At 34.4% G+C, this 16022-nt stretch overlaps 3 protein-coding genes across 7 annotated transcripts in view; 1 reads left to right on the top strand and 2 right to left on the bottom strand.

Moving 5' to 3' along the window:
• The window catches only part of Eip78C (Ecdysone-induced protein 78C), a 258466-nt gene extending 249382 nt beyond the window's left edge, over positions 1-9084 (bottom strand). The window contains exons 1-2 of the mRNA XM_033466775.2: positions 8747-9084; positions 1918-2000 (exon numbers count right to left, since the gene is read on the bottom strand). Of these exons, the coding sequence (XP_033322666.1) occupies positions 1918-2000; positions 8747-8838 (175 nt within the window). The 5' untranslated portion in view covers positions 8839-9084. The remainder of the gene's footprint in view (positions 1-1917; positions 2001-8746) is intronic.
• A 1167-nt stretch (positions 9085-10251) lies between these two features.
• On the bottom strand, positions 10252-15931 carry Dhps (Deoxyhypusine synthase). 4 transcript variants are annotated; one of them, XM_076520962.1, is made up of 9 exons: positions 15753-15931; positions 12389-12816; positions 11726-11924; positions 11366-11640; positions 11090-11308; positions 10824-11016; positions 10648-10751; positions 10460-10585; positions 10252-10389 (listed from the first exon to the last, which is right to left on the bottom strand). In XM_076520962.1, exons 3-9 carry the CDS (start codon positions 11829-11831, stop codon positions 10291-10293), a joined length of 1122 nt encoding a protein of 373 aa, XP_076377077.1. In that variant the 5' UTR covers positions 11832-11924; positions 12389-12816; positions 15753-15931; the 3' UTR covers positions 10252-10290. The 4 variants fall into 4 exon arrangements, with proteins under 4 accessions (XP_076377077.1, XP_033322761.1, XP_033322758.1 ...); XM_033466870.2 differs by lacking the exons at positions 12389-12816; positions 15753-15931 and adding an exon at positions 12007-12332; XM_033466867.2 differs by lacking the exons at positions 12389-12816; positions 15753-15931 and adding an exon at positions 12031-12331.
• Positions 12708-15875, top strand: LOC117218464 (protein regulator of cytokinesis 1). Of its 2 annotated transcripts, none has more exons than XM_033466864.2 (2): positions 12708-12830; positions 12917-15875. In XM_033466864.2, exon 2 carries the CDS (start codon positions 12938-12940, stop codon positions 14900-14902), a length of 1965 nt encoding a protein of 654 aa, XP_033322755.2. In that variant the 5' UTR covers positions 12708-12830; positions 12917-12937; the 3' UTR covers positions 14903-15875. The 2 variants fall into 2 exon arrangements, with proteins under 2 accessions (XP_033322755.2, XP_033322756.2); XM_033466865.2 differs by having other exon boundaries at positions 12743-12833.
• Positions 15932-16022: the final 91 nt, after the last annotated feature.

Here is a 16022-nt window from a genome sequence, read left to right as displayed (position 1 = left end):
TTTCGACGATAGACCGACGATGTCGAAGAAAACAGGTGTTGCGTTACACCGTGCGCTAGCTCGTGTCCACCCACTCTCTCACGGATGCAGCTTCTTTTATCGTCGCGAGGAAGATTATCGTGTACCTATGGGAGGACAAAGCTGTGCCGATTGGATTTAGATTAACGCCGGCTTTAACACTGTCGAGAGACCAAACTCTCTCGGGGGTAAACTGGGTCGTGGGTCGGGGCTCGTACCAGGCATGTACGTGTCAAGCACGGATGAACGAGCTTTGAAGACACTTGTTAGCCCGCGCAGCGAAAATACGCACAGCCGGTTATCAATTCGTCATCGTTCCATCGGATGCCGCGATTTTTCGCCGACTCTACGATAAATCGGAATTGTATATTGTATATAAAATCCAGCGGGAGGTTATTAGCGCGCGGATGTGTCGGCAAATCGGATTCTGCCGGGCACTCGTCGATTAACTTGCCGATGATTGACCGATACATACCCGTTGCCAGAGTCGTTCATCGGCGACCGTGTTGATCATCGAGAACGGAAACAGCGAATACGAAAGAGCGAGTGCTAACGTAACGGAACAAAATTCGGGTAGCATCTTTAGAATTGTAACGTAACTCGCGGATTTGCAGCTTCCTCCGGACGTTCTTCGGATTACCGAGGAAATAATCGAGCTTTTGTAACACGTCACAACAGATCGATGAAAAGTCGGATTTTGATTGCCTAATTTAATTTAAGCTAACTTTCGAATTCGACTTAACACATTGATAGACCGCGGATTTTATGCATTTGTGATTAAAATGAGGAGATGGAATAAAAAACAGGAAATCTATTAGAAAGAGTTAAAAATATTAACACATTATTGCCATCTTAATGAAGATATTACAAGCGTCAACTTAATTCCTTGTATTTCTCATAATTTATACACAAAATTTTTATCTTGCAAAAAGATCCGCAGTCTACTCATTAAATAGATACGATAGACACGACATTAACCGACATTAACCTTTTCTACTACGATTTCTTTCGCAACTACGGTGATTAGCTCTTCTTCGTCCTTAACACGTTGAGTACCGCATCAGCCGCATGCGAGCGATACTAACTTACAACTAGATTTTGAAATTTAATTTTATCGTAGCATATTGAACAGACTGAATGTTACTAAAATTTTTAGTAAATTTTAGTAGAATTTAATCAATCTTTACTCTCTAATGTTTGTTTTATTAATTAAATGACTTTGATATTATGAGAATTTTTTGAATTGATATTCGGCGCTTAATTCGTTGGTAATCTCTCTAATAAAACGAGACAATTTATGTTTCATGAATGTCTCCACTTACTTTCATTCCTAGATTTTGATAACATCGGGTCGTTTCGATTTCTAATAGAAGAAATTAATATCATTCGCATTTAGATTATGAATGAAATCTTCATCGCGTGAACGGAGAAAAATTCAATCGCATTCGACGATAGTCTGAACAATTGTCCCTTTTCCTTCTGGTTTATTTCGTGACAAGAACCTGAGAACTACGTCGATGGTAATTATTCCAGGACAGGGAAACCTTGTTGCGATAATTGCGTGATCATCGGCTACTATCATCCCCCAATCTGTTCAAGATTATTCGCAATTACCGAATGCAATTTGAATGCTTCTGAACCTGCTTGATTCGCTTTTTGAAAACCAAGAGTTTCTACCTCTCCTTTCTAGCGAAAAAATCAGCTTTCAGCGCTGATGCCAGCCAGGCTGAACTTGATCGTGGCACAGAACAAAGGACAGCGCCCAGTTTGAATAATATCGTAAGGACAAGTGCAATGAGCAACCAGTCGTTCATCGTCGATTCGGCAAGGTCAGCTCGCGTGTTTGCGAGCTTAAATTGGACCAGGGACCTGACGAGATCATTTATAATAAAGACTCACCGTTGTTGTTGCGCAGGATAGAACCAGGACTCGTTGCCTCGAGAGGGCTGCTGGGTTCTTCCGTGCTCGGCTCCCTCTTCACGCTGAAATGGAAACATCTATTATGTATTCAATCGAAGGGGGAGGAACGGGTGGCGGGAACGGCGAAAAGGGGGGAGAGTCGAAATCAGCCGAAAGTAGTCCAAGATCGACACGTAGCGAGTCCTCGACCCAGGGTCGTGCAGTCCTCCGAATCATTTTGTTCGCGGATGCCTCCTTATCGTATGCGGCTCTGTTTGCGCGTAGGGGAGATCCTTTGACTGCGGCCCTGACTCGATCCAAGCAATCAGGGTTGACCCAGTTTTGAGTTCAATTTGCGCCGCGAAGGCGCATTTGGCTGAAACCGGCCGAAATGGGAAATCGACGAGCGGGGAAAAAAAATCGAAGATTAATTGGTTCAGGGCTAATCGCGCGCTCTCTGGGCATAATGCGATGTCGGCGCTGAGAAAAATACTCCCCGCAATACTCCTTACGGAGAAGTGATAAACCTATGTTGATCCTAAATCTAATAGTTAACGAGATTTTAGCTAATGAATTATGTCCGCAGCGGCGCACAGTGACGATGTATCGTCAAAATTAAAGAATTTTTGATAGAAATGAGACGAAGCGATGATCTTTTTTACGTTAAAGCCCAAATGTTGCAGACTAAAGGAAAATAGAGAGAATGTAGTACGCACGTTTTTAACAGTGAAAATTAAATAGGTTTACGGAACCCGTCAAAATGTGACGGTTCGTTCATTTTTTAATTTACGATAAGATAGCAAAGATTACTCGCGGCAAGTATTACAATAACGCTCGTTAAAAATCAGATTAAATGTCTTATTGTTACTTTCATAAACTATTATAGAACAGCTGCTTTTAGCGCTTCGTAAATTTAGTGTTAAACTTGAAATATTCCAAACTGTGATTTATATATTATATACCATCTGCAGTTGGATTTTTTGTATGACACTCAGTACATCATTTCCCGTAGATTTTGACACGCTGATTCCAAATCCGGTCGAAAAATTTATCTACCGCTTCAGGATGCTACAAATAACAAAATGTTCGTTCACTTGATACGTCACGCTATGCAATGATTTGTCAAAAAGTCGAAACGCAAATGTAAACAAAATCTAAGGAAAATCGTGTAGATCGAGCAGGTTCTGATAAAATTAGCGGAAAATCCTGCGATAATACGAAACGAATGTCCTTTTTTAGCATTGTTGATGTTTACAACGTGTCCACCCCTTATAAACAACGGAACAATACGGATCGATATATTGTAACGAGTTTTTTAAGCAGCAACACTGACCGTGATTTTGACTGCAACACCGGAAAATAATTTGTCTAGCGACGTGGCAGAGATTATGTTATTCTGATCACGCTGGAGCACCACCCAACGGTGAACAATCTTTGGATTCTAGCATGTGTTCGTACAGCTCTTTAGAATGCGGGTTAAGGTCGAGTGCTCGCAGTAGCCAAACCGTGTTCTCCAGACACCCTCCCTTTTTCTGCTAATCCGTGAGTGTTCTACACTCTGAATGCGCGCGGATATTAAAATTGTATATTACTTCAGAGTGCTATGCACTGGTTATCAGATCCTTTATTCGTATATAATAAGAATAATATTAATTTATAATGATTTATAATAATAATTTATAATGAGAATAACGTGTAGCAAATATTCTACCGAATTAATAATATGGATAATAATTTTGTTTCCCGAATTTGTTCGCTTAATTGGTACGAATGGAATTCGACCACAATTCTACTATTGCGAAGGAACTTTTATAATTATATTAATAATTTCAATAATACTGTTACCTTAAAAATCTATATTTATTCGGTACCAATAATGTCTTAGAAACCAAAGTAAAAATATTGTTATTTCACTGTCTGTTTTCTGACAATTAATTGAAATTTTCATGTTTCATTAATAGACTGCAGATCTTTACGCAAAATAAAAATTTTTTGTGTCAGTTGAAAGAAACACGAGGAGCTGAAAAATGTATTTCTTGTATTAATAGCTTCAGCAATTTGGAAACGATATAAGAATAGTCTTAAACTCTCTTCTGAAGCTCTTTTTCTATTTTATTCATTTATTAATTTATTTATTTCATTTATTGTACGTTATGGTCTATAGAAAAGCTAACTGTAAAGCGGAAATTACAAAATATTTTGTAATTTTGCCAAGAAGATCCACCGTTCGAGCGTGAAACAACCCAGTATCGAGTCGCGATAAAGAGTTCATAAAATATTCAACGAATCTGGATGTTAGGAATAATCTCGCGATAACGAGACGAGAGTGTGATCACGAGAAGTGATACCGTTTTCGACAGCGATCCGAGACCCATCCATGTTTTCGTACTAACAATAAGATGTCCGGAGTCGTCGGATCGGAAAATTCTTCGCGCAAATATTTTCCCGTCGTGTTTGAGGCTCCTTTAAAGGCGATCGAAGGTCCATCAATAACCGATAGATCCAAGAGGATGGGACACGGATCGACACCTTCGGCATCTGGAGGGGAACCCACTCCCTCTATGAATAGATATCCTATTTCGGAAGCCGAAGTACGTATTATCGAGCGGCAAACTTTGTACCGGTGACGATGACCGAAACTATCGGTCCATCAGAGTCGAATTACTCTACAATTAATTTACCTCCGGGCAAGTAAAATACAGTGGATCTTTTCTTTCCTTTTATCGGCTAACCCCTTAAGTGGAAACGACGAGTCCAGGCCGCAAACATTTTCTGTGCTAAACTCGAATTTGACGATCGACGCCTGCCGTGTACTTAAACGTTTAAAAACCGTACAAATTTCTGCAAAAATTACTGAAATTATGCTTCGGAAGAAAAATATCTATGAAATTTGGGCCCGTATAAGACCCATATATATGTATAGTCTTGTCATTTCTGTAAGGCAGTACTAGTTGCTATTAACGCATTTGCATTATAAGGAAGGAAGAAACATAATGACTTTATCATCGATTGTTTTGTACAGCATTATTTTTGAAGTGTTCAGTTCATAAAACTACTTTGCAGTTATCACACTGGTAAATTGTTTCTCATTGTTTCTTTTATGATAACTAACGACCTAACGCTTCTGAGCTTTTCGGAATAAAGTTGTTTCAATACGAAGATTATGCCTACAGATGCAAATCGGTCGGTAGTTCTAATACTAATTAAATGATTTCTTTGTTCTGTGTCTATAGCCGTATCACGATCAGCCTTGACAACTTTTTCATAGAAATACGAAGATTTTACGATCAAGCAACATACAATTTTCATTAATATCGAAGATTTATTAAAAATATTAGAAATAATACGATATAATGGCACCCCTTGGTGAGGATAGCTCAATTACTATGCAACCTTGGAATAACTACTTCAAAACAAAAATTTCAACAATAAGAATATACGGGATATCCAATTTTAATCTATAAATGAAAACAACTCATTAATTCTATACTATAAGAAAAATATTTTTTATATATTATTATTTATTTTCATTTATAAATTAAAATCGGAGTAGAGTATATATGTAGAGAGAAGATTATTATTTTATGCATAACTTTTTAAAGAGCTGTGTCGAATGTCCGACATTATGAAATAATTCACGAAAATCTATACAAACTGCCATAAAAATCTGCAATCTACGCATTAATAACTTTTTATAATTAGCATTTCATAATTTCTATTATCTGACTACATTTTAATTGGATGTAATTATAAGCATTATAGGGTGTAATTAATCGCAAAAATGGAACTTCCCCTATACTGGGGGAGGTATCCTCTTCCCAGTATAAATGTGGTCAAAATCATTAGCGATATTTTAATAGTATTCATGAACGAAAAAATTGAAAGACCAGATTAAGAAAAATAAAATTAGAATGCATTCGATATGCAAACTATTAATTAGATAAAATTTAGAATGCTGAATATTTTCGAGAGCGAACAGTTGTTACGTAGTATCGTATTACCGAAATGGACGAGTTCTAATGAATTGCAGAGATGCACCGGACGAACAAAAATATCCAGCTGTATGCTACGATTCTACTATTTTATGACATAGAATAACTTGGTACTGGTAATTGCCTTAAAAAGGATTCGTATAACTTCCGCCACACTTAGACGAGACGAAGAAAATTTCAGTTTTCTCTTTGCATCTGTAGCTAACGAAGCTTATTCTTGAATCATCTAACGCTATCTCGAATGAAATCGCGGAAAGCTTTCAAGATTCGAAATACTCCCAGCAACAGAGTTTATTCTGTATTACTATAACATCCTCTGATCCAGTTCTGGACCAACTTTTGTTCTAGTCTAGCAATAAATCTGGCGCAAACTCTAGATAAATCTTGCGATGGTGTTTCGCCGCATCCTCTGTCGAGGAAACGCGAGAGTGATGAGGCCGCAAGTATTATCTTAGTCTACGCTAATAAAGTATAATAGAGAACCGTAATGAATGGTTGCTACACTTTTCTAGAGAATGTGCGAGGATAAAGAATCTTCCGCAAGACACCTGCGCCGACAGTAGACGCGTAAAAGAGAAAAGAAATCAGCGACATTATAAACGCACTCGCCTTTCAAATCGCAAGAGTACATTTTAATTTGAAATCGTGCAATGAACAAACCGCGATGGCAGAAGATATTTCAAAAATTTAGATTCAAGGAATTTAGAACCGGCGACGATACGCTATAAATGGATAGGATTGTAGACAAACATTCGAAGCTTATCTAATATCTAATATAATTTATATTACAATATATGTAGTCTGCTTTGGTTGGCTACTATTGTTACTTCACTTAAAAACACTTCAAATCATAACCGTTTAAAATAATTTTATTATTCAAATTAACATATGCAGTCTACTGCTTGTAGTGGGTTACAATTAATAATAAATAAAAGATTTTTTTACATTATTTAAAGTCCCTGTAAACCACTAAACAGATAAGTATATTTTTCTTTGATTTGAATCTATACATATATTTTATATCATGATACGCTACATTTGCAGTTAACAATTAACAATTATACTTTATTTATAACGTGTAATACGAAAACTTAAGATCAATATTAATTATCAAAATAAAAAGTAATTATTATATTGCACGACATACGATTAATACCAAATAATTTTTGTTTCAACAATTTTGTTAGAGAATATAGTATGGCAGCAAACTGTCGCGGAAAAGTTAACTGGCTATACGTACACCATTTGTTTGTGTAATTTGAACGCATTTAAAATGAGCATCCGACTTTCATTTCGGTAACTGCATTACAAAACCATGCAAGAAAGGAACGCGTGATTTTTATGCTGAAACCCACTTACTCAATTCGTGCCCCGCGCAATGTATTCAATTAAATTTCTTTATTCACGCACTGTAAACCATGAATGAAGTTCAACTCTTGTAAAGACTTGTCCGTTTGACAACGAGGATTTACGTGGTAATAATAAATAAAATCGCGGATTTGGATTATCCGAACCGGAGAAACTGTACTCGGATATAAACCGTCTACACCTCGTCGCGACTATTATTTTCAACGTATAATGAAGATAAAATTGGCGACAATTAAAAAAGCAATTAATTTCACGATAAATATTCAGTCTACTGACGGAAAATAGACGGTTCTACGAAGATACGAGCATGTGTAAACACTCAATCTCTGACAATAACAAAAAAAAGTTTTATCTAAGAAGTTTTGTCGCACTCTTTAATTAATAAGTGAATTTTTAGAAAATTGAATTGTGATCCATTTTGGTTGATGATATTGTTCTTTGATAATATAATATAAGAACATTGTTGATGAATTCTTATTCATAACATTTATTTTGGTACATAATATCATCACTGTTTTGAAAGAAAACAGAAACGACGGAACTATGTGGCCAATCTGATATTTTTTAATGGAAAATGAAAATTTGTTTCGGAAGAAATCAATCAGCAAGCCTTGATAGCATTACGTTTCACCACTTGTATTTTTAACCTGGCTGAATAAAAAGCAAGGTTGGAACGCTGGGCCGAGACGCGATGCTCTTAACGTTTGCATTATTAAATGACATCTGCACAATTGCATTCAGTGTCGGAAACACGAGCACTGTACGAACAAAACTTCTTGAAGTACTTATCCTTAGAGGGCACTGTGTTATTGTCCATAATCGTATACCTAATCAGAACAATGAGAAATTAAAATAATAGTTTTTCTGCGATACTCGTATTATCAGTCAACACTCTGAAGAGCACGAAAATATCGTAGAGAAATTGTAAGAAACGTGTATTGTAACGTAACCGTCGATTATCTCCTTTCAAAAATGGCGCCATTCCGTTCGAAATATTTCAGTGTATTTCAACCGTCTCTAATTCCTATCTTTGAATATAAAAGATTCGATAAACAAGAGATACAAATAGCAGGATATTTAATTGCAGGAAACTAAGGATAACGTGAAACTTTAAGAGGAGCGACTGTATACTTTTCAGCGTCGAAACACATTACTATACGTACTGACGAAGACTTACAATTTGAAACCATTTTTCTCCCAGATCAACATAAATCTGATGCCTCATTGTGGTAATGATCCTGCTCCAGAAAGAAACATACACTTGCCCTGTATTTCTAACCTTCAATCTATACCTTCCCTCTCCACCGAAAAAGTATTATAAACATTTTCGAATACGTTCTAAACGCCCGCATAAAGGAACAGCATTCGAAGAGAATGCAGTCCCGAAAACACTTGCAATATTTGCAACACTGTTGAACGGTTCTTACTAGAATCGTTCCAATGTTCTATCCTCTGGATTCAAACCTTACCTGATGAAAGTCGAGTCTGCTGCAGGACTGGAGGGTCTTGGTGAGGAACTCGCGGTGGAGGCGGTATTGGTTTCCTCCACGTCCATCATCATTCATACCGACGATGACGGATCGGTTCGAACGACAAAAGGTAACCAAGAATTATTTGAACAACGACAACGAGAATGAGAACGGGAGGAATGACGTGTGGAGATTAGTTGATTTGTCTGGCCCGCCGGCCCTCTCGACGACCAATTCCACGGGGACAAAAACCATAAAGTACGGGGAGCTTGACAAGGGGTTAGGGGTTGGTTTCGTGCGCCCGTCCACGAGCGCGGACTTACGGAAAACAACTGACAACCGACTTTACCCCCACCGTTCACAACCACCGTGGGGCGCCTGGAAACCTGCGCCGCCGACACCTGCCGCACAACAAAATTGCCGTGGCGCAGGCGCTGCGCTATCAAACCGCCACTAAAGCTGCAACCGTTCGAAAACTATTCGATTAATCAAATAATCTCAATATGCTTCCAATTTTTCGCAACTCGCAACAACTAGCCTCCCCCATATCAGCTACCTGCTAATTAATCCTCACACGCAGTTCTTAGGATAATGCTGCGCCTAATTTCGCAGCATTCTTTAATTTTTTAATTAACAAATTGTTTTATTTATAAATCCACTGTTTAAAGATACATTTGAAATAGAAGTAGAAAGAAAACAATGATTATTAGTTAATATATTTATTATGATCTTTGTTTTTCGGCTTAGAATGACCTCCGATTATATCTATTTATGTTTTTATCTTACGTCTAAATTAATTTATTATCTTAATACTATTATTATTATTTGCACTTTCCTCTCATCATTTCTATTCCCTATCCCTCAATTTCTAATATTCTTTTCACTCGCACTTCCGTTTTTGTTTTTCTGTACTCCTACAGAATATCCTTTAACGTCTCCTCTTCCAATCTACACACTCTATATTGTTTTTCTCCGTTCTTCATTCAGTAATTTTTTGTTTTTATTTTGTTACTATTCCTGAATCTTGCTACCGGCTTTCTATCCTTATTTTCTATCCGCTTTACCAAACAAACTTCCTCACCCATCTCCATCCCCTCCTTCCAGTCTTGAAAATCGTCATCTTTTTCTTCTCTAGACGCAATAGCATTTTCTTCAGTCGACAATACTATACTATCCGCATATACCATACTCTCCTGTTATCTATTATCGCTGTTCGTAGATATTCTCTTCTCAGTTAAGAGCATTAAACTCAGTGACCAACCTTGTCAAAAACCTTTCATTGTCCGAAATTCATTTTATACTCTCTTACCTACCCTCTCCACATTCCTTGTTGAAAGAAAATAATGATTGTATGATTAGGAACAGAAAATAAATTTTCTTCAACTTCGAATCTATTTTCTGTATCAAAGTGTAGACTTATTTTCGAAAATGTATGTAATAAATTATTATAGGTGAAACAGTTGTGTATGTAAGGTTTTTCGATGAGATGGAAGTGAAAAAAATAGTTCTTTTGTTACGAGTTACATATTTTTATTTTTCGTTTTTTAAACATCTGATACGGTTTTTTCTTTCGTGGAATGATAGTGCCGAGCAAATGTTTCACCAACAAGTAACGGAAATACAAGTGTTGCTTCTCCACAAATCTGAAATATTAATAACAATCATTAATATGTATATCTAAACAATCTAATTTCTATTTAAGTTTACTCTTACTTTCACTGGTTTCGCGTCAACTCGAATTTTGCCCCATGAAACAGCTTCATCCGGGCGAGCACCACTATCGCTTCCATCAAATTCTGACGATGTATTTATAAAGACAGCATAGTCAGCACCATTCCTCTAAAATAAAATTTGTTTTTAATTGATGGATTATCAATTTCCTCTCTCGACTTTTGTATTACCATTAAATTTGCATTACAAATATGGTGCTTTATAACACCACCACCTATAATAATCATTCCACTCTTGACTGCCTTCATAGCCATTGTGTTTAGTCGTCTTAGATCTGAAATATAATTGTAGAGATGTAACATCTGTTTTAGTTAGATAAAGTGTCAAGAAACAAGATATATAATACCTGATACTATGTCTACCACTAAGCCTGGATTTCTAAAGGAATGAAAATACATCATATCACCAAGACTTCCATCTGTTAAAGCTGGACTAAAAACTGGTATTTTATTCTTTGCAGCCCAGTAATAAATTGAAGCTTCGTTGTTAATTTCTTCACCTAATCTGGTTATCACTTTAGATGGTGTCCAAAGTGTACCCTGGAATTTACATTTTAAAGTAAACAGTAATGACAAAATAAATACCTGCCTTCTCTTACTTTTAAATATATACTTTCTCTTTTTGTTCAGTTAACATTGCATCTAATTTAGGCATGACCCAGTCTTCAAACATACAATAATTGTCATTAGGTACTAGTAAGTTCCCTATTCTATTAATACCACGTTCTCTAAGATGTTTCCCATCCAAGTTAAAATCTCCAATGTATGTTGGTGCCAAACATTTGATTAAATCTTCTTCTACACCACCTGCTGTAGTTACGATGCAATCAACCTATAAAATATAAGTAATTTGAAATTGTGGACAATAATTTTCAACACCTATACTGACCATTTTATGCTGTACAAGAAACCTTATAGTATCTCGAATTCCACAGGAAGCCATATTAGACGTGTATCCTAAAAATATGGTACACGAAGACTTTCTCCTTATAAAATCATCATCCTCTAAATTGTCAATTTCATCATCTTTAAGAGGAATATTTCTAGCATAAATCATTCGTTGAATTTCATCAACAGCTAAACCAAAATTTCTTGCTTGAAAACCAGAAGTTTTATATGTTTGAAGTAAAGCATGATAGTCGATTCCTTTATTCCAATCATAGCCTAAAAGAAATAACTATTTTTAATTCTTAGTTTTTGGTTGAAAGTTAAAATGATACATCTTTTCATACTGTAAAAAGATAAAAACCTTTTACTATAGGAGTTCCTGTTGGAAGATCAAAACTATGTACTAACACAGCATTTCTTACAGTTTCTGGTACATTATCTTGTGAATTTTCTTTGACACCATTCATTTTTGACACAATCTTATCTTAACTCTTTTTTAATTATGTACCTCCTACTTTTTACAGTACCTTTTTATGTACTGTGTTTACAAACAGGATAACCTAGAATATAAATCGAAATTCATTAGAATATTTTCTGAAATTAATAAAGAACACGTTAATAAAAATTACAATAGATAATTACTATTATATTGTTTATTATACGCACATTGCATGATTATATTGAAACAATCAGTGCTATTTAAATTATTATGTATCATACTCCTACATTTGATACATATTATGTATAGCAGAACGATTCATTTGTACAATGATTTCAGTAATTAAAACAAATTATAGAATTTATAAATCATCTAATGGAAATTAGTTATTCATACTGTGATAAAAGTAGTCGATTTTATATTGAATAATCAGTAATTTATGGAAAGTAAGCAGAATACAGGTGATATGTAGCCTCTATACAGCTCTGTACGACATTATACATAATGTCAATATACCTAATTGTATGTCAAATTACATAATGTATATATATATATACATACATACATACATACATACATACATACTTGCATACATAGTCCGTAGTACTATTAATCCTCGTTTGGTGCGTGCAAGTCATGAAGACAAAACGAGGTTTTATTACGTTTACATATGTATATATGTATCTCTCTTTCATTTGCATATATGACAATTCATCAGAATCATTTAATATAAATTTGAATGTTATATTTTTCAATTAGTATTTATTGTAATATCATTATTATTTTAAATGCGCAGTTAATTTTTACAGAACACATTAAAGTGAAAAATTCAAACATTTAATTTTCTGCGATGTGATTGGTTATCAGCATTCAACCAATCCGAATGTTGCAACCCGTAAGTAACGAATCTGCGGGCGGTAGCTGCAGGTGCGCAGTGCGCGTGTCCACCATCGTGTGAATTCAAAAGAAGAACGGTTGATCGTGTCTGATCGTGTCACAACTGGTGAAATTTTCTAAACAAATAAAGGTAGTACGTACACGCTTTCTACATCGTAAATATATAAATTAGTGAAATGTAATTTCATATGAATTACTTAATTCTATTGTTTTCAGTTGAACACATAAAAAAAAATAATGGCTGATTTATCGAAGTGGGAACCGATAATACAAACAACGATTGTAAAGCTAAGAAATACATTGTCTACCTTACACACAATATGGGAAGACATAGGATTTACGGAGGAAGCACGTAATATATACTGCGAACAAGCGTTCAATCACATAAACGATTTATTATTTGATATGGTTCAGGAATCTCAGCAAAAAAAGGACATGTTATTAAATAATGTTAAAGAATTAGTGAAGGAAATTTCTATATTGAGCAAAGAGTTGGGAGAAGAAATGCAAGCTAATGGATACGAAGATTTACCGTTAAAAAAAATAGAAGATGTGCTGCGCACTGATTTACATAAATTACAGTACTGCAAGGAGCAAAGATTGGCACTTTTAAAAGAACTGCGTATAAAAGAAGAAAGTCTTTGCAAGAAACTAGGCACTCAACCAATTGGAATTGAGAGAGAGATACCTACTGAAGTAGAACTTAACAGTTTCAAACTATATCTTGAAACCCAAGAATCAGAAAAGAATCGTCTGGAGTCTACTTTTAAAGAAATGCGCAGAGAAATTGTGAAAATGATGGATGAATTGGGCATTTCACCATCTACAAATTTTGAACAATTAGTTTATAAAGACTGTGACAACATTGTTTTTAGCAGTAATAATATGGCCAAATTAAAGGAATTTAATGAAGAGCTTAAACATCAAATGGATAGAGCAAAAGAATATGTAGACAATATTAAACAAGAATTAATTAACCTATGGAAGTGTCTTGATGAACCTGAACGACTTTGTCATTCATTCCTTAAAAGTTATGTAGGATACAGTGTTGCAACTATAAATGCATTAGAAGCAGAGGTGGAGAGATGTAAAGAAAAGCGAAAACAAAATATTGCAAAACATGTATCACAAGTGAGGTCTGAATTAACAAAACTGTGGGATCTATGTCAATTTAGCAAATTACAGAGGAGCCAATTTAAATATTTTCATTGTCAAACATACACAGAAGATTTGCTTACTTTACATGAACTTGAAGTAAAAAGATTGCAAGAGTTTTATACAGCTAATAAAGCTATATTTGAACTCATAGAAGAAAGGAACACCCTATGGTCTAAAATGAAAGAACTTTTGCGACCTACAAACGATCCAGATCGTTATTACAATCGAGGTGGCCAATTATTAATGGAGGAAAAAGAGCGTAAAACAATTCAAAAAAAGTTACCAAAAATAGAAGAAGAATTAAGAAATTTAATAAAAGAATATGAAAGTGTAAATGGAGAAACATTCACTATAAATGGTCTGTCAGTAGAAGAACTGTTAAAAGAATCTTGGGAACATTTAAATGAAGAAAAAGAAACAATAAAGAAAGCCAGAAAAGAGGCCAAGGATAAATCAGTTAAAAAAATAGCCTTAAGTGCATCTAAAAGGATTGCTTCAACTTCAGCAAAAAAAACACCTAGTGTATTAAGTACCCGTGTCCACACACCGTCTAGTACATTAAAGAGGAGACTATTATTCACTCCTTCTCCAAATGCTTCAATGAAACGTCGGAACTTGAATTCAAAAAATAGTGCATCTAAGCAGGAAAGGAATGGAAGAATTCCTCGAATGCTTACTCGCTCTAGTGGAAAGGTTTCTAAAAGTAGTAAAAAGAAAGAAAACTCCAGATCTCCAAGTATAGTTGTAACAGATAGCACTTACAGTCAATTTAAAGAACATTTAGAAGATAAGAAAGAGTTACGGAGTTCTTTATTACCAGAACAAGTACTAATAAATGCCACAAACAGACAACAAGGAAAAATTAAAACACCAATACGAACACCTGCCAAACCACTAAGAAAACATATACCCATAGCAACAACACCTATTACTACAACCCCTAAGTCTTCTCACTCACAATTACATAAATCACCTCGTAGTCCCAAACCTGTACAATCAACAAGGCTAGCTGCAGTAACAACACATCTACCAATAATCTTCTAAATTAACTTAAAAATAAAAGGTATTAATTTGTATAAAACAAAGATAAATTTTTATTAACTAAAACTATTAAATAGAATGATCACCTCAAATAACTAATAAATAGTACACTTTATGAAAATTTCATGGCATGAATTTTAAGTAATTTTGAAAGACACATTTTATGGGAGGACTATTTTGGAAATTTCTGCGTTATCTTTATTTTTTTTAATAAAATTATTTACTTTTTGAATTATTAATTAATAAAGCATAGAATTTTGACCAAATAAGTATTGACCTTCATGTATCCTAATCCTGATATTTAACTAGATATTAACAGGATAATTTATAATATAATTTCTAAATGTAAATTCGATGCTTTATCGACCTATAATACAACAATTAGGTAATTTGAAACAGAATATTACTTATAAAATATGCCATTCGACATTAATAAAATTCCATATCTTACAATTTTCATGAAGTATACTGTTCAGTAGTTAGTGATCAAGTTATCTAAAAGACCCTGTACATTTTAATTAAGACTATTTACTTTTTGTATATTTATAACTGGTTACTTTTTGTATATTTTGAATTAATCACCAAATGGTGTTTTAAAAATAATAGTATTTTGTCAAATTTGATTACTTAGATAAAATAATTATGTATTTCGTATTAATAACATACATTACTAGATTGTTAATATGTCTTTTATGTTTTAATGTTTAATTACGATCTATTGTATGAACGTATTTAAATAGATATCCTAATACGAATTATTATTTCATAAAGAAATTAATGTATTTACAGGGTCACATTGTAAATAAAATTTTACTGAATAATATTATAAATAATAAGTTGTAACGTATCGTACCTGTGTAATAGCACGATTTCGTTATAGACAATAATACATATTTTCTTATCTCTACATTCAATTATATTTTAAATAAAAAATAATGTGTACCCAATAGATTTAAAATAAATATTAAAAGTTAAATTACGAGTTCATATGCGTACAATTTCTGTTCAGTAATGCGTACATACATATGTATGTAATACGTAAATATCTTATGCGTGTACGTATGTATATATGTATGTACATATACATTGTAAATTGGAAGAAGGATCAATGGTGGTGAAAATA

This window comes from Megalopta genalis, chromosome 4, assembly GCF_051020955.1.
Source record: "Megalopta genalis isolate 19385.01 chromosome 4, iyMegGena1_principal, whole genome shotgun sequence".
Classification (NCBI taxonomy): domain Eukaryota; kingdom Metazoa; phylum Arthropoda; class Insecta; order Hymenoptera; family Halictidae; genus Megalopta; species Megalopta genalis.
This window is presented reverse-complemented; position numbering and strand designations above follow the sequence as displayed.

Excerpts from the sequence above, each read along its gene's own strand:
- LOC117218464 (XM_033466864.2), top strand. The coding sequence starts at position 12,938 with ATGGCTGATTTATCGAAGTGGGAACCGATAATACAAACAACGATTGTA.
- Dhps (XM_076520962.1), bottom strand. The coding sequence starts at position 11,831 with ATGAATGGTGTCAAAGAAAATTCACAAGATAATGTACCAGAAACTGTA. Across the intron at positions 11,641-11,725 it reads AGGAACTCCTATAGTAAAAG|GCTATGATTGGAATAAAGGA; the intron begins GTTTTTATCTTT and ends TATTTCTTTTAG. Across the intron at positions 10,752-10,823 it reads AGTGGTAGACATAGTATCAG|ATCTAAGACGACTAAACACA; the intron begins GTATTATATATC and ends ATTATATTTCAG.